Raw genomic sequence first — 23,801 nt, 5'->3', positions numbered from 1 at the left:
ATGTACAAAAGAGTTCTTTAGCCTGTTTTTCTTATATTTAGGGACTCTAAACCGCCTCCCGGAGGGCATCAGTTGATATTCATCATTTAAAACATGTAAGGGGTCAGAGGAGATGCTCTTTGCCAGTCTAAGCATACTATTGATCTGGGCCTCTTTAAAGGAACGTAACACAGCCTCGACTGGCCTACCAACTATTTTAGCGCAGATCTTAATTTGGCTATACAGTTTGTTCTTATATACCATTGATAGGCTGTTAAACCAGGCCGTGCTACAGTACAACATCACAGTTGTTGTTTGATGCAGTATTCCTTCTTCAGGAACATATGTGATGTATCAAATAGCAAGCTATTCACCTATTTCAGTTGAGGTTCATCTCTGTCAGAATATCTCACAACCCACATAAGTGTCCAGACGCCACATCCACTGGTTGGTGACAACAGTGGTTCAGTGGTTCGGGTGCACATCTGGAAAGGTTACTTTACAATAAATCTCTATAAGAGAATACCAGCACTCACGGAACTGTCCTTTTAAGGCGCTTTTAAATATATAAATTGGCATGGTACGCTGTCTACTCTGCAGCGTACCATGCCAATTTATATATTTAAATAAAAGTGCCTTAAAGGACAGTTCCGTGAGTGCTGGTATTTTCTTAGAGATTTATTGTAATGAATGTCACTGGATTCAACCAGAATCCAATGACTTGTATCCAACATAAAGCACTGATTCTTTATTCACTCTCAAAAGAGAGAGGAGGGGTTGAAGTTTGACTAATATAGCACCTGTCACTCCTTTTGATTTATGCAGGTTTACCTCGACTGTTATTGCATCGCAGCCAATTGGATTTCAATTACAGTTGAACTTTGTGTAGGTGAAGATTATCTTCCTTCTTGAAATGTAGGTTAATAAAGCTGAAGATCGGGCGGGAGCTTACCGATCCAATAAAGCAGAACGCTGTAAATTCCACGCCACATTCTCGGTGTGACAACGCGTTTCCATTATCGAACAAATACAAAGAGAGGTTGTCGCTTGTCTCCTCCTCTGTGTGTTTGTTTCTCCTGTCTAAAGAATAATTGTGTGTTTCCCAATGAAATAGTTGGTAGATACCTTGTGGGTGGGGGATCTCTGGAAATGAGGAGTTTATTATGGGATATATTCATGTCAGGTCTGTCTCGTGTTTCTTAAACCCTCCAGAAATCTGTCTTGATAATTGTCATGTAACTAAATGGTATTGTCATTTTACCGTTGAACTATAAACCATAGCAGTAGCTGACCAGTTGAAGCGTGTCGGCCACATAATAGCAACGTCCCCGGTAGCCTCTGATGGGAAGGTGGGTCAGAGCCGGATATGTTTTGTTTCACTGCTTCCAATTGACAGAGGATAGTCTCATACCTCATTATCCATCGTGTCATTGCTTTGTGTGTGTTCCCTCAGACAAAGCCTGCCCTGAGACACCTTTCCTCTCTCTCGGGTCAGGAGTTTGGACGTCCAATCAGGAATACCTCCTGCTCGTTAAGGTGACTCCTGTTGCTCCTATTAGACGCAGAGAGGAAAAGGGCTGCTTTCTGTCTGTCTTTGTCAGGCTTTCAAACAAGCTTGAGAGAGGCAAGCGGAGCCCTGTCTAGGGTTGCTTAGCGATCGAGGGTGGTGTGGTGTGGGGGGGGATGAGTCAGCAATGATGAGGATGTAGGCTATGGCACTCTTCTCCCTCTTAATGTCCTCTCTTAGCCACCTGAATGGCCTCCTCCTCTAATGTTGTTAACCACTGGACTGGAGAAAGAGAAGCTCTCGTGATTTAATAGCACTTGTATGGTCAAAGCCGTCTCCTTCTCCAGCCCTGCCTTTTCCCTCAGCATTAGGCTGCAGGCTGGATGGTATTCAAACAGTGAGGGAGATATTAAGGAACAGACAATGCTGGTGTTCTGCACAATGGCATGCAGGCAATGTCTGAGGAAAGAAATGCAACAGTGTTGTCATCGTTACTGTCACCTTGCATTGCATTTACTGTAGCTTAGCTTTGCGTTTGTTTTGTCAGAGGGTGTTGTTTATTGTACTGAATTAATGTCAGCGAACATAGAACACATACTGAAGTTTGCAAATGTACAGGTTGAATATCGATGGTGGAATTCTCCTAAAATAGAAAGAAGGAAATGGTTTAAAATACATTGGTATGAAATAGGACACTCCTTGAGCTACAGTAGATAAGATAGAGATGGTATATTGATAAATTACTGTGACATAATTAGCATAATCAGCAGGCTATAGATCTGTTGCTGCCTCACAGATAAGGAAACCTAAGGGCACTGATGTGCATAATTAGTCTGATAAGAAGCTTCATTTGAACAGATAGTATAATTAACTCTGGTTGGCCAGTGGGTAAGCACTAAATTAAAGACAGTTTATATTGTGTAAATGTCATTGCCCAAATATTTAGATTGAGCGCCCAGTTACATTTTCATTGCATCAGCAACGGTTTTAAGGTTCATGAACATTTATTGAAATAACTGGGCATGGCCGTTAGGCGCTGGGATATCGAGTACAGCCCGACCGATTCCAGACTCTTGAGGCTGATCCAGACTTTGGAGAGTCCTGACCTAGACCACCAATTACAGATGTTTTGACCAATATTGTTTTGTAGCCCATTAAGACCTGAGGCCGATTCTAGAAAACGCTAGTTCTCACACTTTTCAAGATTTTAATATTCTTTTCAAAAATAGCAGATGTACAAGCTCGCAGCGCAGCACAAAGTGACACGCTGTGAGCTTGTAGATCTGCTATTTTTCAGCAGCCAACGCAAAAATCTAAAATGACAGGGTTTTAATGGTTTTTAAAAAAGGCCAAAATCTGGACATGAAGAAAAACTTAGATTTGATTGAGTTTCTATCAGAGAACATTCAACTTTTAAGCAAATAAATACAAATAAACTATCAGTTTACTGTCTATATTAAATTGCATTCTATAGAATGAACAAGCAAATGCAATACACACATAAACTGAACATTTTATTTAACCACTTATTCAGAAATGTTCAGATATAGTAGATCTACAAGCTCACAATGTGTCAAACCCGTTGGGAGAAAAAAATTGTTACGGTGAAAAATTAAGACACTTTGATTGCATAATTGCCGATATGAATGTCGTCAAAAGAAGTAAAATAATGGCCAATATATCGGCCAAACTGATATATCAGTTCGGGCTCTACTTAAGAGTGACCCAGGAATCAAGTGTAAATAGCGGTATATTATATAGTAGCCACTAGCTCTATAGGGTCTTTAAATGTCTGGCCAGTGTTATCCTAATTGGCCATAACCACGGCCCTTTGGAGCTGTTCCAGTAGAGTTTAGAGCGGGGTATGAGATATGGCTTCTCGGACAGCAGTCTGCAGTGCTGGTAAACAGAGAGGATGTGATTGATTTCCTTTCTCCTGCTGCTCCTGGTGCTGGTATGAATGTTGTGCTGCCGTCGCCCTCGCTAATGAAAGCCCTGGGAAGAAATGAGGAAGCAACGCGCGTCCATATGCCATCCATCAGTGACTTGGCCAGTTCCACCGTGTCGATACATTGCCCTCCTCTCCATAACATGATGCAGTCATTGTGGGACAAATCTGAAATGAAGGGGGCCAGTTTAGAACTTATAATGATTACAGATCATAATAATAATGAAGATTCTGTGTGTGTAATTTAGTTGAGAAAATGCTTCACTTACCGACCATTAACTGCTGAAAACACAATCTCTTGTTTTGTTAGGGCCTTAATACAATGCTTTATGAACCACATCAGTTCTACACTATGACATATGACAATTTTGTGTCTTTGGGGAAATTAGCATTTCAATGTTATTTTCTTCATTGTACAACAGATACACAATGAAGATGTTTTTTTTTTTGCTGGAAGGCTATCAAATCTATAGGCCTATGGGTCCTGGTTTCATTTGGTATTCTGTACTTGATATGTCTGTAGCCCAATGGTTCCTACTTCCCCACTTAATGTAACCCGATAGCCGTGTGAAAGTGCATGGAAATGAATGGCAACTACGGAGATTCCTCTTTATAACTAAGATAACTATGCAATGAAAGGATTCTCTTGAGTGTTCCCTTTGGCTTCACAGAACCACATCATTTACTATTTCTATGCATCCCCTCTCTCCCTTTCTCTCTGTCTGTCTGTCTGTCTGTCTGTCTGTCTGTCTGTCTGTCTGTCTGTCTGTCTGTCTGTCTGCCTCCCTCTATCTCTCCCCCCCCCCCCCCCCCTCTCTCTCTCTCTCTCTCTCTGGCTATCTCTCTGTCTGTCTGTCTGTCTGTCTGTCTGTCTGTCTCTTTCCTTTTGTCTGTCTGTCTCTCTTTCCTTCTGTCTGTCTGTCTGTCTGTCTGTCTGTCTGTCTGTCTGTCTGTCTGTCTGTCTGTCTGTCTGTCTGTCTGTCTGTCTCTCTTTCCTTCTCTGTCTGTCTGCCCCCCCCCCCCCCTCCCCTTGTAATGACATTAAATGGGAAATTTCACATAAATGTTTTGGGAATAGTGTTAATGCCAGCAGCCACACGTAGCATTGTAATTACAACAAGGCCTGATGTCATCCATGACCTTCTGGTCGCCCTCATAGCCAGTAATGAGCTCCCTGGGTGGCAGTCACACAGTCACACAGCAACGGGGGCGTCACCGGAACCACCTCTTCCCACCGCCAGTCTCATTGCCACCTTAACCCATTAATACCTGAGGCCCATTTAATGTCTTCTAAATCCTGACAGTTTTCTGAAAAACTTATGTTGCTATATCAGTGGTGCTCAAACTTTTTCATGTCAAGGATGTTGGCTTTAAAAGAACATATTCAAAGATTTGCACAAATCTCGCGTTGCAACGTGTTGTGAGCTTGTAGATCGCTATTAAGTGGTTAATGAATGTTTTGTAGTAATAATCTACAGTAAATCAAGTAACTAGTAGCTAAAGCTGTCAAATCATTGTAGCGGAGTAGAAGATTAAGTATTGAGAAATACTCAATTAAAGTAAAAGTACATCTACATTTTAGACACAGTACTTGAGTACAGGTACTTATTACTTTACTCCACTGCGTATATAGTTGGTATTTCAGCACGGAAACGGTTGAGGTTCTTTTGTCACGCGATGACTGAAGACGGTCTAACTCCTGTCTGTTTTTGTGTGTGTGTTCTCTTACAGTTGGGAAGACATCTCTGATCACACGCTTCATGTACGACAGCTTTGACAACACGTATCAGGTAGGTAGATGCCACCATCGGCACTGACAGCGAACATGTTTTTTTTTCTGTCACTCGATCAATCGCAAAAGTTCACCTTGCACCCGCCATCTCACCCCCGATCCCCCATGGTGAACTGTGCAGCTGTGCATTGATCTAAGACACAGACTAGAAAGGTGCACTCACTACAGTACAGTAGTGTGCAAACTCCCTAATAATAACAGCGATGTATGCAGTGAAATTACTACCTAGAGCTTGACCGAAAACGTGACAGTTGGCTCTGTAGTTGGTACTTTTGTTTCTTTTCCTTCTACAATCTACACCAAACATCTTTGCAGAAAATGGCAGATCTACAAGCCCACAACACCTCGCAGCGCGAGGCGTTGTGAGCTTGTAGATCTGCTATTTTTGGCTAATGTTCCCCTCAGAATAGGGATGATAGGGTTCAAGTGGTTAGTGTAAAAAACGTCGATTTTTTTACACTTTTTACACCTGAAAGATTTGGTGGCCCCCCTGTAGTTACACTGAGGACCCCCCTAGGGGTCCCGGACCCCCTGTTGAAGACCCCTGACCTAGAGGCATGAAACGGTAGTGCAGCCAGCAAGTGATTACCAGTTGAACATCCTCCCTAGAGTCCTCAGCCTCTTTCTCTCATACACATTCATTGTCTACCTTTCTTCATCTTTCTGTCATATTGCTGTCATTCAATTGTCTCTGTAATATGCAAAGTGTGACGGTTACTGCCATGTGTCGAGAATTATGTTTTTATCGCCAGTCAATCAAAGGTTGCAATTTGAAATGTCTTGTTTTCACAAAGCCTATAGAAACACCTTTACAAACTGCAGGATATAAATTCAATCAAATCGACAAAAAGGATAGCCCTTTTTTTATTGTTCACACTCACACACTCACACACACACACACACACACACACACACACACACACACACACACACACACACACACACACACACACAGTATAATAATATCTTTTTAAACACATTTTGTCCCGTGTGAAGGCTCCTCAGAAGTGTTTCCTGCCTGTCACAGTCTATCCCAGTCACAGTAAAGAGTTCAGGCTAATTGAGAAGCTTGTGAACATTCAGTTAGATCAGAGCATCACACTTCTTGATTGTGTGGGCGGTTGGCCTTTTCATTCTTCCTGTGACGTCTGCTCCTGTTCAATTATCTCTGGTGATGGCAGGTCATTGTTATTCATTTCCAATGAAGAAGAGGAGTATGCTCTTGCTGTACACCTTCCTGACACTGGACAGATGGAACTAGCCCAAGCAGGGCTGAGTAGCTCACTGATAGGGGGCTAAATTGGGCATCAACTCTGCAATGATATGGTCAAGAAGAGAAGTAGCCATGTTTCGTCTGAAGTATTCTTCAGACCTGAGTGTTCACAGGTTTCTCAATTCTTAGCCGGAACTCTTACTGTGACTGTGACAGACTGTGACGGCCATCTCAGATGAGGTGAAACAGGTCTCTGCATGTGAGAATTATCAGCCTGGTAAAATTATTCACACTTGCATTGGTGGGCAGTAATGAAGTGCCCCCTCAGTTATGTGCATCTGTTGTTATTGAACAAAATTGCAATTCTTCGACTAGAAGTGAAAACAACTTTTTTACAGTTTACTGATATGTGAAAGGCGATTGGAGAGCGAGGTTGTGTCACTGTAACATCAAATTGTTTGTACCTACTGTTGGTCCAGTCCTGTTTTGGTGAAAGGCGTGACTTTAACACTCTATACTGAGTGCATTAAAGGTTAAGGTTACACAGAGTGCACAATGAACTTAGAGTGGATTATTTATTTACTTATTAGGGCCTCAAATCCAAAGGGCTGAAACCCTGTTGTTTCGTGTTAGCCCCTCCTCTGCCATGGTTTTGCAAATTCCTGTGAGATGGTAGTTGTGTGCATTACTTGCACAACATATATAACCCCAGTTGGTCTGATGGGGGCGCAATAACATTTTGCACTCTAGAACTCTGAAAGTCATAACCCCAGTTTATACTAAACGTGCTACAGACATCCATCTATCCTCACTCTACAAATGTGCCTCAAGAACAACTAAAGTCCACCTGATGAGATTTTTGGCCATTTCTTTTTTTTGAAAATAAAGAAATAAAAATACACCCCCTAAACCGTAGGTCCGATTGCTACCAAATGTTCTGTGGATCATTGTTGGACAAAGCCCATCAAAACTGGCATACAGTTGATTGATATATTAATTTGTTTTATTGTCCAATGATGAACTTCAAAAGGATGTGGATCAACACATAAATAGACCAAAGTAAACAACCGTTGGGCCAATCATCACAAAACATGCAGGATATGTCACATAAGTACCTAAAACATACCCTGAAAGTTTCATTCAAATGTACCACACTTTTCATCCTGTCTCTCTGCTCTGTCATACAGTATATAAGTCAAATCAGACTATACATAGAAAATTGTTTGTCCAATGAGTACAAAACTCACATGATAGGTTTCATAACACCCATCACGCGCATGATGGGACTGGAACAAATTTGGCCATAAATTAATGACAGTTTGTCCAAACATCGCTGGACATTGCTTGCTTAATTAAGCTGTTGAAACATGTCCCCAAATTAATGAGCGTCTGTACGATCATCATAAAACCTGTTAGTTATCGTTTTAATACAGGCTTCAGAAACTGTCACCGCTGCTGCCAACTTAACAGGCCGTGTTGACTTGAACCCAATTTTTCTTGTTCTGTTAGAAGTGAAGCTACATTTATAGAAAGCTCCAAGTTTCTACATATAGTGTCTGTGCTATTGTCACTAAGAAATATTGTGTCCTTGTATCTGTGTCCTTGTACCTATATCTGTTCCATTTAGCTTTACTGCATCCTGCTAACACGGAAAGAATAGAGCCGAACAGGCTCCATTCTGACGTTCTGTGCAGTGCTGTAATGAGATTTGGATGGCGTATTGTGTGTGGATTAAATGGTTTCTTATGGCTGCGTGATGCCGTTTCTTTCACAATTCCCACCATATCCTCTTATAACCCTGTATATTCACAAGCCCCGAATGGGTTCTGGCAACTAAGTCAGATGTTCGACACTGGGTGTTCACGTTCAAAGACATTTTTACCATTAAGCCACTGAACCTGCATGTACAGATCATGTCTTTTCCAACATCTCTCCGATACAAATGCTAAAGGAAGGGCTTATTTTTTGGGGCACGCTCAGTCCAAGACGGGGGACGGGGGGGGGGGGGGTATGCCCAATGTATAGTAATTGTCAACAACTTCCTCAGCCTGCCTTTATTTATGCCGTATTCTAGTGATTCTCAACCTTTTTAATTTCAGGGACCCCCCCCCCCTTTTGATATGCATTAGGCCACGGACCCCCATTAGATACCTTTTTTCCCTGCCTTTTTTTAATCTCTGGACCCTAATTTACTCCCTAACATTCTCAGTGCTTAGAGTTACAGATCTGTAATAGTCCATTGGGACCCCTGGTGGTCCCCAAACCCGACGTTTAAGAAGTGCTTGAAAGATTTGAAGTGAGAAATAGGCAATGTGATAACAGAATATTGATTCATATTTGATGGCGAGCAGTTGCGGTAAACGCACCTGGCATAATCTAATGGACTAATAGGCCTATCTTTCTTTACTGTAAGCAATTCAATCATTTTAAAATCAATTACATCGTTTGGTTGTTACATGTTGTGTCAGTTTATTAATTGCTTTATTAAATTGCTGTGTAATAAGCAGGATCTTTATCACCCTGAAGGGGTTTATTTCTCAACAATGACCTGCACACCATTCATTGTCCCTTGCTTATTGAACCCATCGTAGGGCTATTATTTGAAACATTGTCTGTCAAGCAGCTGAGAGGGTCATGGTTTGGAATGGATTCTATACAATCTCCATTAGAATCTCTCTTTTCCGTAGCCTCTATGTTCCAATTTACTGCAGTGACTTTAATACTAGCCTGACTCTTCAATTATTTCTGACAGATTGGATATTTTTATAGCTCGAACTTGATTGAAAGCTAGAGAGATTACTTTTGCCAGATAACAAATTATACCATGAAGAGGCTTTTTTTCTTGACATCATAAAATGGCTCACTTAAAGTAATCACCTAGGCTACGTGTGCCAGCCTCCAATATTCACCTAGACTTGCCACCTCTGTACCAGGCTCTCCTGACACTGGCTGCTCACAGAATTGATGGAGCTATATTATCCATAGACTTTATTTTAATCTATCTCATAAGCTTGTGTGTATTCGCCACATCTACTTAACACTGCAGCATGCAGACAGCACGACTAAATCCACAGATAATGTGATAATATTGACTCTTCTGGGCATCATTGTCTTCTTGAGATTTCGTTTTTTCTACCAAAATATGTTGAAACTCGTCAAATTGTTTTTTTGCAAGCAACTGCCTTAGGTTGCTGAAGGATTTAACAATTGAATCTCATTAATGTTTCTACGTCCAAAAGGAAAGAATTGTAGGCGACATCTTTAGGATGTCAGTGTTTTTAATTGACCTTTTAATCAGCTGAGCATTGGAAACCTTTTTCTTTGCCACTGTATATCTTGGCCACGTCTCCCTTGCAAAATGAGATTCTCAATGGGACTTTACTAGTTAGGCACTTAAACCCTTTGTACTTCATTGACTGGGGTCCCCCAGGGGTCTATACTTGGCCACCTCCCTTTTCCCCCTAAATCTCTTCGCATAAAATAGCCGATCTACAAGCTCTGTAAAGTGTAAAGTGCTCTCAGGACAATCTTTCAAATCATTGGTTAACTTGTTTTATGCTGAAGGTTCATAATTAATGAATGTGATGCAATTATCTTAAATGCAGAGACACAGTCTTATTAACCATCACCACTGTTTGCAAATTTGCGCCCCGGTATCTTAGCACACAGCAGGGACCTCGGTTAGCTGGACAACTCCAAGGTCACGGTTGTAATTCAGCCTGAATGCAGTCGGTGGATTTATGCCTGTGAAGTGCAACAGACGCCAGCACCAGCACCGAGCGCAGTCACGCCCCCGAGGGGCACGGCGAGCTGCGGGGTCGCTAGACAAACGGTTTTCTGATGAGACGGCTCTCATGCTCTGTTCCAAGTCCACATTCCAGCCGTAGAAGGCAGCTACGCGTGGCCCCAGACAGCATCTGCCCATCTGTTAAGGGTCCGTTAGACTTGGTTGCAAATCGGTGTCGCGCACCGAAAACAGTGGATCTACAAGCTCACAGTCACAGCGCACGCAAGTGATTAATCCACCACAGTGCCTCATGAGCTATGTGAAAAGTGAGTTTTTGTTGAAATGTCTTAAAACGAAGCGCCAGTTGTTCACCCCACTTAACCCTAGGCCCAGAAAACAAGGCTCTTCATTCTCCTCTCAGCTAGCCCTTTGTTTTTTCAGATTGTGGATTAATGATTTTGTTATGGGAGCCATATCTGGAGCTTTATAGCCATAGATCAAAGCCTAGCTTCTCCTTCTCTCACATGTGGGTGTGTCTGTGTCTGTGTGTGAGTAAAATAGGCCTGTCTGTGTGTTTGTTGCGTGCATGCAAACCTACCTGTGTGTGTGCGCGCGAGCGCGCGCGTGTGTGTTGTGCATGGCATGCACGCGTGCCTGCACACTCCTCACTGTCCCCACTCCCCAGTGCCTTAATGTCACTCCTTCTCGGTGGCTGGCTCGGTGACAGGTAGCGCTGTATAGCTGATTTCACGCAGGCTTTTTCTGGTTCAGCTCCTGGGACATTTAAAGTGTTAATTAAAATGCTGTACGCATCGCCTCATTTACAGTGTTTACGCTGCTACCGGGAAGAGGAATGGGAGCCGGGATTTGCTTGGTAATCAACGACACACAGATAAATGTGCCTATGTGCAGGGCGTATCTCTCATCCAAGTTAAGTCGATACACAAAAGTGGATATATGATCCTGTGATGCTACTTACTGTACTAGGGCTGGGCGATATGACCTCAAATCAATATCATGATATTTGGAACTTTGGCCTCGATTACAATAAAACTAGATGGCAAAAATAGCAGATCTGCAAGCTCAAAATGTCCCACACTGCGCCACGTTGTGAGCTTGTAGATCGCTATTTCCGCTATTTTTATACGCCACCATTGTACAGCGACATATAATACAGGGTCAAGTGGTTAATCATGCACGCTAATTGATTTAGTCAAGTATAAAAAAAATGTTGAAATGAAATAAAAAACTTCTTCTCGATTATTTGATTAACCTTCATGAACAAGATTAACCCAGTTACTGCTCCTAAATATCAATATATTTTTGGGTAATTGCCCAGCTCTATACTGTATACAGTGCATATTGTGCCTCTCTCATCTAAACCTCTACCTTTTAGTGACAGATGGGCTGCTTATGCCCAGAGCCACTCTAACCTTTATAAAGGGAGACCAGCAGTATATTCGGGGTGTAAGGGCCATTAGAGAGATGAAACAGAGCATGGTAGCAGCTCTAGTTGGGAGCGGGAGGCAAGCGAGCCAAGACAGATCTCCCTCCTTCCAAAGCAGCGGTCTCCCATCAAGCAAGCACCCAGGCGAGAGAGACGGGGCCAGGCGGCCTTACTGCCTGGCAGCACATGCTAAAGGGCTCAGCGAGCCACCAGAGGCAGAGAGTGCTTCTGTCAGCCCAGGTGGATCCGTCAGTCAACGCACAGCCCACTGGGCTTGTGACAGCAGCTCCTGTCCTGACATGTCTGTCCTTCTGTCCACATAGCCCCGTTGTTTAAAGTGGTTATCACTGATCACTAGTACTGTAGGGCTGGGCAGTTAGTCCACAAATATATCGAAACCGATATTTAGAAGCAATAATCGACTTCATTTTGCTCATGTAGTTTAATAGAATAACCAAGAAGCACTTTTTCTATTATAATTTGTTTTATTTCTTATATATCAGTGAATCGACACGGACATGTTCTAATTATATTTTTTAGATTGACTAAATTGACTAAATAGTCTGATTAACCACGTATAGGAAGCCCTGTATGTGAGCCCCTGATCTTTAAGCTCACACCGCATCACATTGCGATGCAATGCGAGCTTGTAGATCTGCTATTTACACTTTTTAATAATCGTTCATTAATTGCAATCGAAGTCGTACAACGGTGTCGCGCACCAAAAATAGATAATCTTCAAGCTCACAACGTATGACATCTGCGATGCGTTTTGAGCTCGTATATCAGCTATTTACGATGTGCGTGTCGCAGTGCAGTCATACGACAAAGTATAAATTAGGCTTTAGCAGGAAGACAGATAATAGGGTAAAGAGCTGTGTGTTGGGCAGCGGTCGTCAGTAATGTATTATATGAGTAAATCTTGACTCATAATGGGAAAACAAGAGCATTGTCATGTTTGATTATGTCCTGCTCCTTCTATAATCTTGCCACTCTTCTCCTGTGTACATAATACAATGCAAGTGCAATGTGGGGATGTACATTATAGGCTATTACCTTCTGTGCAATCTGGGAACCCATCGCCAAATAAAAAAGGAAAAACAGCGCCCTCTGCTGTTTTTTACTCTTTCACTTAGCTCTGGGGGGGCTAAATGGAGCACCCGTGCCCAAGGAAACCGGGGTTTTGGTCTGCCTTCAGCCTTTCACTTCCGGTGGTGCGACTGTGTTTTCATTCCCACTAACAATATTTCTACACGGAACACTAACACCACTTCTCCCAGAGAACATGGATCGTTTTGGTTATAAGCCCACTTGTTTCTATGATGAAAGTGCAAGTTAAAATGTGAATATCTTTCCGTGGTCTGCTCCGAGGACGCTATCGTTAAATGAGTTTTGGTTTGTTTCTAGTGAGGAAAGATCGGCACACACGTAAATCCCGCCCACTACATTTGATTGGGTAAAGCGCGGCCTGCTTCCTGATCTGAAGGCGCGCCCACTTGTAGGCCAGTGCGTACGCGATATGACGAACCCCCCCCGACAGATTCAAGCGGAGAGCAGAATCTGTTCTTGAGAGATTACCTTCTGTATACATAATACAACAAGTGCAATAATTCATATCTATTTATCCCTTTTGACCATCTTAGACTCTATATTACATATTGTATAGTTCCATGATTATCTTTATCTTCATAATTATGATAACATACTGTGTACATAGTTCTTAATGCTGTCATTATTCAGTGTTATGCACCAACCTCACCAAGGCAAATTCCTCGTATTAGCGAACATACCTGGCAATAAGCCAGTGGAAAATTGTATTCTTCGAATTTAATATCATGGTAATTGGTAAATCCAATGGCTCTAGCCCTGGCTAGTTTGATTCACAGGTTGGTTATAAGCTGTTTATCTCTCCAGATAATCCGAGACAGCATCAAGAATGCTTTCCAGAATGTAAGACATGGCCTAGCAGAGAAGAGCTCAGTCTAATCAGCGGCACAGTGGATATGTTCTCGTCAAGAGACCGCTCAGAACAACAGTCCATGGGATAAAAGGCTTGTCCAGGAATTATCGGAGACGTGGTTCTTTGCAGCTCCATTGATCCACGCTGCAGCTGTCACCAGATCGTTACCAACTTACATGTGAACTCAGAATACACAATGCTTGTGGCTGTCGATATCGCAGCTTCTGCCCAAAGCAATTGTTTCCCTAATTCCTTACACAGTACAATCAACAGTGTTCATTTAACCACTTAAGTACTATCAAAAATATTGAAAGTTAAAGAATATTGAAAGAAAATTGTGGATCTAGAAGCTCACAATGCATTGTATCGCGTTAGCTTGTAGATTTGCAATGTTGAATGTTCGCTATATTTGTTTGCCTGTAATGACATGCTCAAAATAGGGACACCAGATTGAAAGTAGTTAAATCTGAGAAGTCCCGGCGTAAAGGTCAATTTTTATACTCAGAACTACAGTAAATGGACATCTCCGATTGTATTGTCTCTCTGTCAATGATACATGGATACTGGAATGTTGTGGTTAAACAGCCAGGAACTAGAACTCTTATGTATTTTGCTACTGTATGCATTTGCCCTCATTAGAACCCATAGGAACCAATGTTGGATTCTCAGAGCATCCACGGGGGTTAGGTACTGTAATTTTAACACTACATACCAGGACTGTCAATGTTTTTTTTCTGAGTTAAGTTTGCCTCCATAATAAATGTGCAATCCACAGCTTGTACTGATTTAATTATATTTGCAGGTTTCCATCAAAGCTCCCAGCACTGTTGCCAATTTCCATGAAGTTCATTTTAAAAAGTACCCCACAAAGAGAATTTCTTAATGCTAAATTGTCATACACAATGTTATCAGCACAAGAGGACAGCTTTGTTCTACCGCTAGACTGCAAATGAAATGCAGGCTGTGCAGGAATAACGTCATAGTTGTGATTTGCTGCCAGGCATGAAGTACTCTGTGTCATGATTAGCCTGTCACAATTATTTAATAATCGCCTGATGGCAAATATTTGAGTCAATCGCAATTATTTTACAGAATCGTTTCCATTCACCTATATGAATTCACCTGTGGAAAAAAAATTGAAAATAGCCGATCTACAAGCTCACAACGCGTCTTGTAGAGCTGCTATTTTCTTTATTTTGGAAAATATACAATTATTAAATGCATGGTCATTGTCAGTAATTTATTTGTGTCTTTAAGTCTACCCTGTGCCGTTTTTGTTAAAGGAAAAGAGAAATGTGATTTTGATTTAAATGTTCCATTGTTAAATGCCCAAAACACAATTAAACAGTTAATACTTACTTTACTTACTTTATTTGTTTATTTACGGGACAGTGCAAGTTAATGAACATTCAATACTTCAATAATTTCCATCCGTAGTCACACATAGTATAAAAACACTACAATAATAACATGACAAAAACAGAAAACACAACCCACAATATACAACTGCCTACAAATAATCCGATTGCAATAATTCATGACAATTAATCATCAATTAAAATGTCATGGTCATGATTGACAGCCCTAGATGTACCGTCAATTGGAATTGTGGTTTAATTTCAAACATATCTCTTACCATAACCACATGTAAGCCTATCTCTGTTCTCCTGGTCATTGTTGGTAGAATGGTTCAGGAGCTGAGGTTACTGCTCTTTAACGATGATGTGCACTGGTTAATAATTCAAGAGGCGTATGAATAATTCCTGTGGATCTAATCTGTTCCTCTGTAGCTCCATGTGTGGGAGTCTATATTTAACCCTGGGGTCGGAAGAAGCCCACAGTAGCTCTCCAACTCCAAATGAAAAACTCGAGCTTCTCTGTGCCTGTCATTAAATGTAATATTTAGCAATATTGTATCTTTCACACTTCCCATTTTAGGAATATTGCTCTCTAGCACGGTTCTTTATTTTTAAACTCTCAGGTGACAAAATGTTAGGAAATAGCATTTTTCTCAACCTAAATCTGATTGCGTGAGTGATTGTGCACGGCTATAATTCAACTAAATTGCCCCCCCCCCCTCTTTTTTTATTTTCTTGACAACTTCTAGCATACAGTGATTTATTCAGTCTTCCATTGGTGAAGGAAGGCACATTTTAATAACTTCCAGAAATAAACTGGGGACCCATTTTAATATTCCTGCCATCCACAATGGGGTCACACGTCAGAGTTTGAAAGACACTAGGCATAAAAATGGCTTCCCCTCTGCTACTTCAACTCCTGAAACATAGTATAAGTTCATATACAGTACGTTGCCTTAAAGAGATATTTCACTTTCATGTTTGGGGTTATTTTAACGCCTACTCAGGCTTTTGTGAGCACCCCGGACAGTTTTCATTTAACCACGCCTCCTTCCTGTACAAACCCATTGTAACTTCAAACTCCATTTAACCATGATAGATTCATCGAAAACACCCGTCCTTGGTTCTGGTGACTCATACTGCCCTACTAACACATTGCCTGCCAGAGTTTTTTCAGATTTTTAGCTGTTGCCTGCCAGGGTTTTGCCATGTTTTTGGTACCTGTTCGCGTAGCCACAGATTTTTTTCCTCCAGTATGATTGATCCCCAGATGGTTTCTAATCACAGATGAGATTCAGGTGTGGTTTCACAAATGTCAACGAGGTCATTTTGACCTCGTTGACATGTTTGGTTGATGTTTCAATATAGCTCAAAAGCAGTAGTTTTAAACCAAAAAACAAAGTGAATTGTTTGTCCGTTTGAATTTTAACATTGAAGTGAATGGAGCAGCAAATCTTCGAACATTTTTAGCTCCTAATCTGTTCATAATTCGACAAGGGTTGAAATTATAAAAAAATGCAAAAAAAAAAGTTTTTTTTGATTTTTTTTTTTTTTTTTTTCCTTTTTTCCAAAGACGTATATATACGTCTTTGGCAGACAACAGCTGATAATTAAAAGACGTATATATACGTCTTTGGCAGCTAATGTGCTAATACGAGGAGGGTCGAGTTTTTTCAATTACTTTTTTCATTTATTTTTAATGATTTTTGGGGGGGAAAATAAAAAAAGGGGGCTGTATGAGTCACCAGAACCAAGTATGGGTGTTTTCGATGAATCTATCATGGTTAAAATGGAGTTTGAAGTTACAATGGGTTTGTATAGGAAGGGGGCGTGTTTGATCAAATGAATATCAAATACTGAATCAAGAAACTTGAAAACTGTCAGGGGTGCTCACAAAAGCCTAAGTAGATGTTAAAATGACCCCCAAACACGTTTGAAAGTGAAATATCCCTTTAATGTAACTCCCTTAACCATTTAAGGCAGACATGTCCAAAATACGGCCCAGGGGGCAGATTTTATATGGCCCAAAATTAACCTGGGCAGATACACCATTTATCTGTAGAATTTGTAATTTGTAAGAATTTCTCAACTCATTCTCAAGATGTGAAAGACTGGCTCTTTGTGCGTTATTTACATTTTTGTAGAGACCTTTTCACACCTGGTTACATTTGGCTACATTGCCATTTGAACTAAAGACAATTTATTGGACTGTAAATATAATAGCAATGCAGTGCATGGATGTGAAAAAAGGCTGCAATTTCTTAGGGTTTTCTTTCCACAGCACAGGTGACAACAAAAGACGATTTATATTGTACTGACTGTAGTTATACAACATCGTTGTAATATGATGCATTTGTATAATGTGACTTTGTTATGTAGTATGTCAGGAGATGCAGTCAGCCATACGGTATACTATTTTCAAATATGGTCCCCTTTGAAAAATGGGATAGAGCTGTAGATAGAGTGTAGATAGAGTCTTAAGCTTGAAAATGTAAAAAATATAAATATAAATAAATGATGAAGCAGTTTGCTGTGCGGTACATTGTGACTTAGAGAGGAATATAAGTGATATTGTGTTCTCCACGCCAGGCTCTCTTTAGTTGGCCCACGAGAGTGCCTGGCTGGCATCGCCAAGGTAACAAGTGCGTGATCAAGCTACTGATGGCTAGATCTGTCAGGGTGGCCTGTGGGCACCTTGCCCAGTCTGCACAGACACATGTATGCACACATACTATAGACGTATACATGGATTAACATGAGAATTACATTCTCAGTCACCATGACTGATTTCAGTCATTTTGATAAGATTAAAGAGTATTGGAATGGGTCAAATTAGCAACGGAATACTTGTTCTATTGTATAATTGTTAATTGTTAATTGATGTTCCATAAAAACGTAATGGTCTCGGAAGCAAAGGTTAAAACCTCAAACTGCAATTTCTTCAACTGGTTGTAGAACAGCAGGAACATAGGTTTAGAATGATAATACATAAACATCATAATTCTACATATTGTGCTAATTATTTAGGAAACACAGCGCTACTGGGGAGCCCCCTTCACGTTGTTTCACAAATCACAGATTGGGACGCCAAACAAAGATTATTCTTTTGCTTTAATCTCTGCATATACAAATCCACACGGATATGTACTACACATGTCTACATGTGCATAAAAATGTACTTGTGTTTGCATTTTATATTTTATATTTGTACCTAAAATACCTCATACAATATGCAAATCCCAGGTGGTCAAAATGCGGAAGGCCAAGCAAGGACCCTAACTCTCCATTGGTGTTTGGCACATTATTATCTGTTTACTCCTATTATTTATTATTCTTAATTGTATTTCTGTTTATGTGTCTGTCCTGTGTTTCATACTGCGGTACTGCCATTTTTACATATACAGTATACATACAAACGCGCGTGCACGCGCACGCACGCACGCACGCACGCACATCAACACACACTCACGCACAGACTGGCAAAACCCCTCTGTTTAAGTGTTTTATTGTTTCGTTCGGTGTTTCGGTTTGCCAAGGATACGCCGTTTGGCCTTGATTTCCAGCTTGTGATTGTTTGTGAGTCTGAACACCTGATGCTGTTCCAGCGATGTGAGACTATAAGAGAGCAGATGCGAGAAGCAGGAATCCCTGCAGGACCCTCCGTGCCATCTGCCCTTTGGGCTTCACTGGTTCATTAGAACACACACATGCTTTGTGATGACAGGCTCACAGTCCGCTTAGTAGGCCTATGGCCATTCCCAACCTGTGGGCCCCAAACAATTGACAAAACACTAAGATTTTTATGATTTATATTAAAATATATATGTTAAAAAAATGTCCTGGTATTTTTTCTTTAAAACCTTGAAAAAAAAATCATTGTGATACCGATAAATGGGAACTTAAAGTAAATTATGTTAGTTCCGTTGATCCAAACCGGTGCACAATCGATTGCTCCGTCCCATTGTAACAAAACCGGAGAGCAATAGAATCTATAGTGCTGGGGAAATATATCGAAATGATATCTATCATGATATGAGACTAGATGTTTTGGATATCATATCGTGGTATGGCATAAGTTTTAATCACTCAAGCCCTATTTTATACTACAGTATTGTACAGTAGCTATATATATAAATAGCCTATCTACAACAAGCTCACAATGCATTGCATCGCATTGTGTAGTGAACTTGTAGATACACTATTATCACTATTTTTGGAAAATGAAAGAAAAAAAATTACAATAATAATTTGATATTATCGTCACAGTAACGATATCAAGGTATTTGGTCAAATATCCATATCACCCAGCTCTAGCCTGTAACCTATTTTACAGAAGGTAGTCTTATTTTCTTTGTAGTTTTATGATTTTTTTTATCAGCCAATCCGTTTCATAAAATGACTCATAGTTCAGACTGGTCTGGCCTGGTCTTCTTGACCCTCCCAGGACAAAAAGCTGGAGCTCAGTGGGTGGTCCTCTGTCCATCCATAGCGACCTTGACTTGGCTGTGAGATCACACAGGCTGCATGCAGTGGTGGAAGGAGAAGTGTTCAGATTTTTTTACTGATGTAAAAGTAGCAATACCACAATATAAAAATACTCTGTTACAAGTGAAAGGCCTGTATTCAGAATTTTACTTGAGTAAAAGTACAAAAGTATTGGCAGCAAAATATACAAAGTAAAAGTACTCACATCTTTCAAAGGATTTCTAACTTTCAAAAATAACATATCTACAAGCTTGTAGATCTGCTATTTTCAAATAGGTAAAGTATTAAAAAAAAGGGTTAAGTGGTTAATCTGTGTCTTGTAATAATAATCTGAATCTTGAAGGTAACTAAAAAAGCTGTCAAATAATTGTAGTGGAGTAAAAAGTACAATATTTGCCCCTGAGATGTAGTGGTGTAGAAGTATAACAAAATTCAACTAAAGCAAAAAATCCTCACAATTGCACTTAAGTACAGTACTTGAGTACATGTTCTAATTTACTTTCCACCACTGCCAGTGTCCAGCTCTGAGCTGCTTCAGTAGCAGACTGTTCCAACCCCCCGTACAGCCAGTACCTCGCCATTAATCGGCCAATATGGGCTGTAGTGTAATACTGTAGGTGCCAGCTGCCCTACGACTTGCATTAAAATGTCATATTAAATGTATGGTCACATATAAAACATCTGGTTTTATCAAGACATAATGGACGTAATGGATTTTTGTTTTTAATAGACTGTAGTACAGTATATCGCTGCTGCCAGGCAGAAACCTTATATGCTCAAAATCGTTACTTTTCAGGAAATGGAAAATAATAACCTGTGTTCTAACGGATACAATGTAGTTATTATTTACTCACAAGCTCTTGATAATGCTATTCATTGGTTAAATATTTATAAAACCCACAGATACACGTAACCACTTTCAACATGGCATCCCTATTTTGGGTATGTCATTATAGGCGGGAAAAAAATAATATATAGCACAAATAAAAGCTCACATTGTGATCTTGTGGATTGGCTATTTTCGCTACTTTTGCGTGACACTGTCATGATGGAAGTATAAAGGGCATTAATTTATGAAAAAAAAAAGTAAGGTTTTTGATGCTGCTTTCTCATCAGCTATCTTGTATGGGTGTGAGGCTTGGTTACAAATTCCCTTAAAGTCTGTCGAAACTCTCTACATAACTGGAGTGAAATCCATACTTGGGGTGAGGGTTACTACACCTAACTTAACCTGCCGGACAGGACTGCCTTCATTGCAAGCCTTAGTGAGAAAAACGCAAGCCAGGTTCTTCACCAAAATACAGCAGTGTCATGGCATGCTTGATGACCCCTTGTGGTATGTTCTTCAATTGCTAAAGAAGGACAACCAAGTAATGTATTCTCATTTAACTGAGATATTGGAGAAACAAGATCATATTGAGACCGAAGGGACATGATTCATAAACTGCATTCCAAAGAGGGAACAAGATATAAGACCTAACAAGCCATCAACCCAGATTTATCTGTTCATCCACTCTATACCAGCACCAGCACTACATCTTACATTGAGGACTATTTGAGGATAACCTTTACACGGTTTCGGTTGTCCTCTCATAGGCTGCGTGTGGAAATGGGGAGATGGAGTCAGATACCACCTGAGTAGCGTATGTCTCAATGTGAGACTGGTATACAAAACGAATGCCACATACTAGTGTGTCCCCTCAAGATATCAGAGGGAAATATGGACATGAGTTTACTGATCTGAGTTCACTCTTTGTGGGCACTAACAGGGGAACTGTGTGTATTCAAACATAACAGCTCATGATACGACGTTTCGACCCTTTCGGTCTTTTTCAAGTATCATACTTGAAAAAGACCGAAAGGGTCGAAACGTCGTATCATGAGCTGTTATGTTTGAATAAACCCTGGAGCACAAAAGTGAGTTGCGAGCCTCATCTCTTTCTTGCATTGTTACTGTTTCTACAGTTAAAGCTCAGCACCAAAAGTACGGAGGATGTGCGTTATTTGTTTTTTCTGAACTGTGTGTATGCCACATGCCTGCCTGTCACTTTTGGAGCAACAGAAAGCTCCTGTTGTATGAGTAAAGGGATTTTGTGTTGTGTATTGTATATTTTAATGTATTGTAACTTTTTTAACGTTTTTATTCATGGGTTTTCGACTATTGTTTGGAACCAATGTTTTCTACAATTGCGTCAATAAAGTAAGTAACTAACTAACTACATCTTCTGCGTCTCAATGCTGATCAATATATTTGCTCTTTCTTTTCATGCTAGGCCACAATTGGAATTGACTTCCTGTCGAAAACCATGTACTTAGAAGACCGAACGGTAAGTATTCCAGTCAAACCCACAGACGGTCACTTTAAAGCACTGGTTCTCAAAGTGAGGCCCGGGGACCCCCAGGGGTCCTTGAGGTGGTTCCCAGCTAAATTTGTTGATATACCATCAAAATCAGTTCCACCACTTTAACCATATTTTATCCTTTGGCTATCCGAAAATAAAATGTACTGTACAAGCTCGTAACACGTTGTGGTGTGCAAGCTCGTAGATCGGCGAGTTTTCAAAGCATTGCGGAAAATTGTAAATGGAAATTGTAAATGATTAAAAACACAAATCTTCTCATATGGGGGTCCCGGGCACAAAATCTGTTCAGATGGAGGTCCGGGTCCTTGACATGAAAATGTTTGAGAACCACTGCTTTAAAGCTGTACAATGCTCATAACAGAATGCCCTCAAATTCCTCAGTGCATCCACTCCCTGACCATTAAAACGTTGGATTCCTGAACCTTTTATTATGTACAGTACAGCACGCATTGAAATATTCCCTGAACGGCGTGGTGCTGTACTGTATGTCAACTCCCTAACACATGAAATGTAAATGTATACCTGTTTGTATGTCAGGTTATTTCCCTGGGGGAAATCCTGCATACAGCTCCATGACCTTGGGAATGTCAGCCTGGAGATGAAGTCTACCTGTCTACGCGTGTGTGTGTGTGTGTGTGTCTACGTGCGTGTGTGTGTGTAGTATACTACAATGTGAGAAATAGACAATTGTGAGGACAATTTATCGGTCAAGAGAATGTATTATTTTATGTTTTAAGAATAATTATTTGGGGAGTTATTCGGCTTACAAATGAAAGCTTCAGGTTAGGATTAGGCATTTAGAGGTTATGTTTAGGATTTGGGGTTGGGGGTTATGCCTGATTTATATGTAGTTGCGTGCTGGTACAAATACAGAAAATCTACAGCTCACAACGTTGTTAGTTTTCCAGATCGTCTATGTTCGACTAAGTATAACTCAGGCTATAAGGATAGGTTGAGGTATATGTATTTTTTTTTGGCAAGGTTGAAAATTGCCACAAAAAAAAATGGATATAAATGGCATTGAGAAATGTTGTCCTAAAATGTTTGTCCTCACAAGTATAGTGATACCAACATGTCCATGCATGCGTGCGTGCGTGTGTTCCGGTCTCTGTTGTGTATGTCTGGGAGGGAGCCAGCATCCAGGCTGTCTCTGCATAATGTCGTTAGGCTCAGCCCTGTCTCTCTGATCCCCAGGTGAGGTTGCAGCTGTGGGACACGGCGGGACAGGAGCGCTTCAGGAGCCTCATTCCCAGCTATATACGGGACTCCACCGTGGCCGTGGTGGTCTACGACATCACAAGTATGTCTCTCTCTCTCTCACACACACACACACACACACACACACACACACACACACACACACACACACACACACACACACTAGGCTGGGCAGTTAACCCATTCAATCCGGGAACCCATCTCTGTCATTTTAGATTTCTTTGGCTATTCAAAAATAGCAGATATACAAGCTCATATTTTTTTAAAGCGAACATTTGTAAAATATTTTGGTCCAATCAAAGATTTGAGTTACAAATGTTCGCTTTAAAAAATATATATCCAAAGATTTGTACACATTTTCACGATTTAAAAAAATAGCAGATCTACTAGCTCATAGCGCGGCACTCTGTGCCGTGAAGTATAAAATAATATGGTTAAAGTGGTTATAATGGTTAAGTGGTTCAAATCTAAAATGACAGATGCTTTCCCGGTTTTAATGGGTTAAACCGAATATATTGCTGTCAGGCAGAAAGCTCTTATCTCCATATTTGTGTTCTTTCGTGAATGAATGCCTTACTTGATCATACTACAACGTCACACAAAACATCAAAAGTAGCAGATCCACGAGCTCGGAGTTGAGCTTGTAGATCTGATGCTTTTGAATTTGAATCCTGAAAAGTTTCCAGCCGACAGAGACGATATCAAAACCGATATTTAGTAACAATTATCGACATAATCTTACTCTTGCAGGTTTTTTTCTGATAATCTTTTACATTTCTCATATATCAATGAATCGACACGAAA

The 23,801-nt window shown here is 40.6% G+C and overlaps 1 protein-coding gene across 1 annotated transcript in view; it reads left to right on the top strand.

The window, feature by feature from the left end:
- Window positions 1–23,801, top strand: part of rab6ba (RAB6B, member RAS oncogene family a) — an 86,305-nt gene that overhangs the window by 37,470 nt on the left and 25,034 nt on the right. Inside the window, exons 2-4 of the mRNA XM_084067090.1 lie at window positions 5,166–5,224; window positions 21,690–21,743; window positions 22,974–23,079. Coding sequence (XP_083923216.1) covers window positions 5,166–5,224; window positions 21,690–21,743; window positions 22,974–23,079 — 219 coding nt within the window. The remainder of the gene's footprint in view (window positions 1–5,165; window positions 5,225–21,689; window positions 21,744–22,973; window positions 23,080–23,801) is intronic.

Source organism: Gymnoscopelus microlampas, assembly GCF_963454915.1.
Source record: "Gymnoscopelus microlampas genome assembly, chromosome: 9".
Classification (NCBI taxonomy): Eukaryota; Metazoa; Chordata; class Actinopteri; order Myctophiformes; family Myctophidae; genus Gymnoscopelus; species Gymnoscopelus microlampas.
Note: the sequence above shows the minus strand (reverse complement) of the source record. Positions and strands in the feature narration are given on the sequence as shown.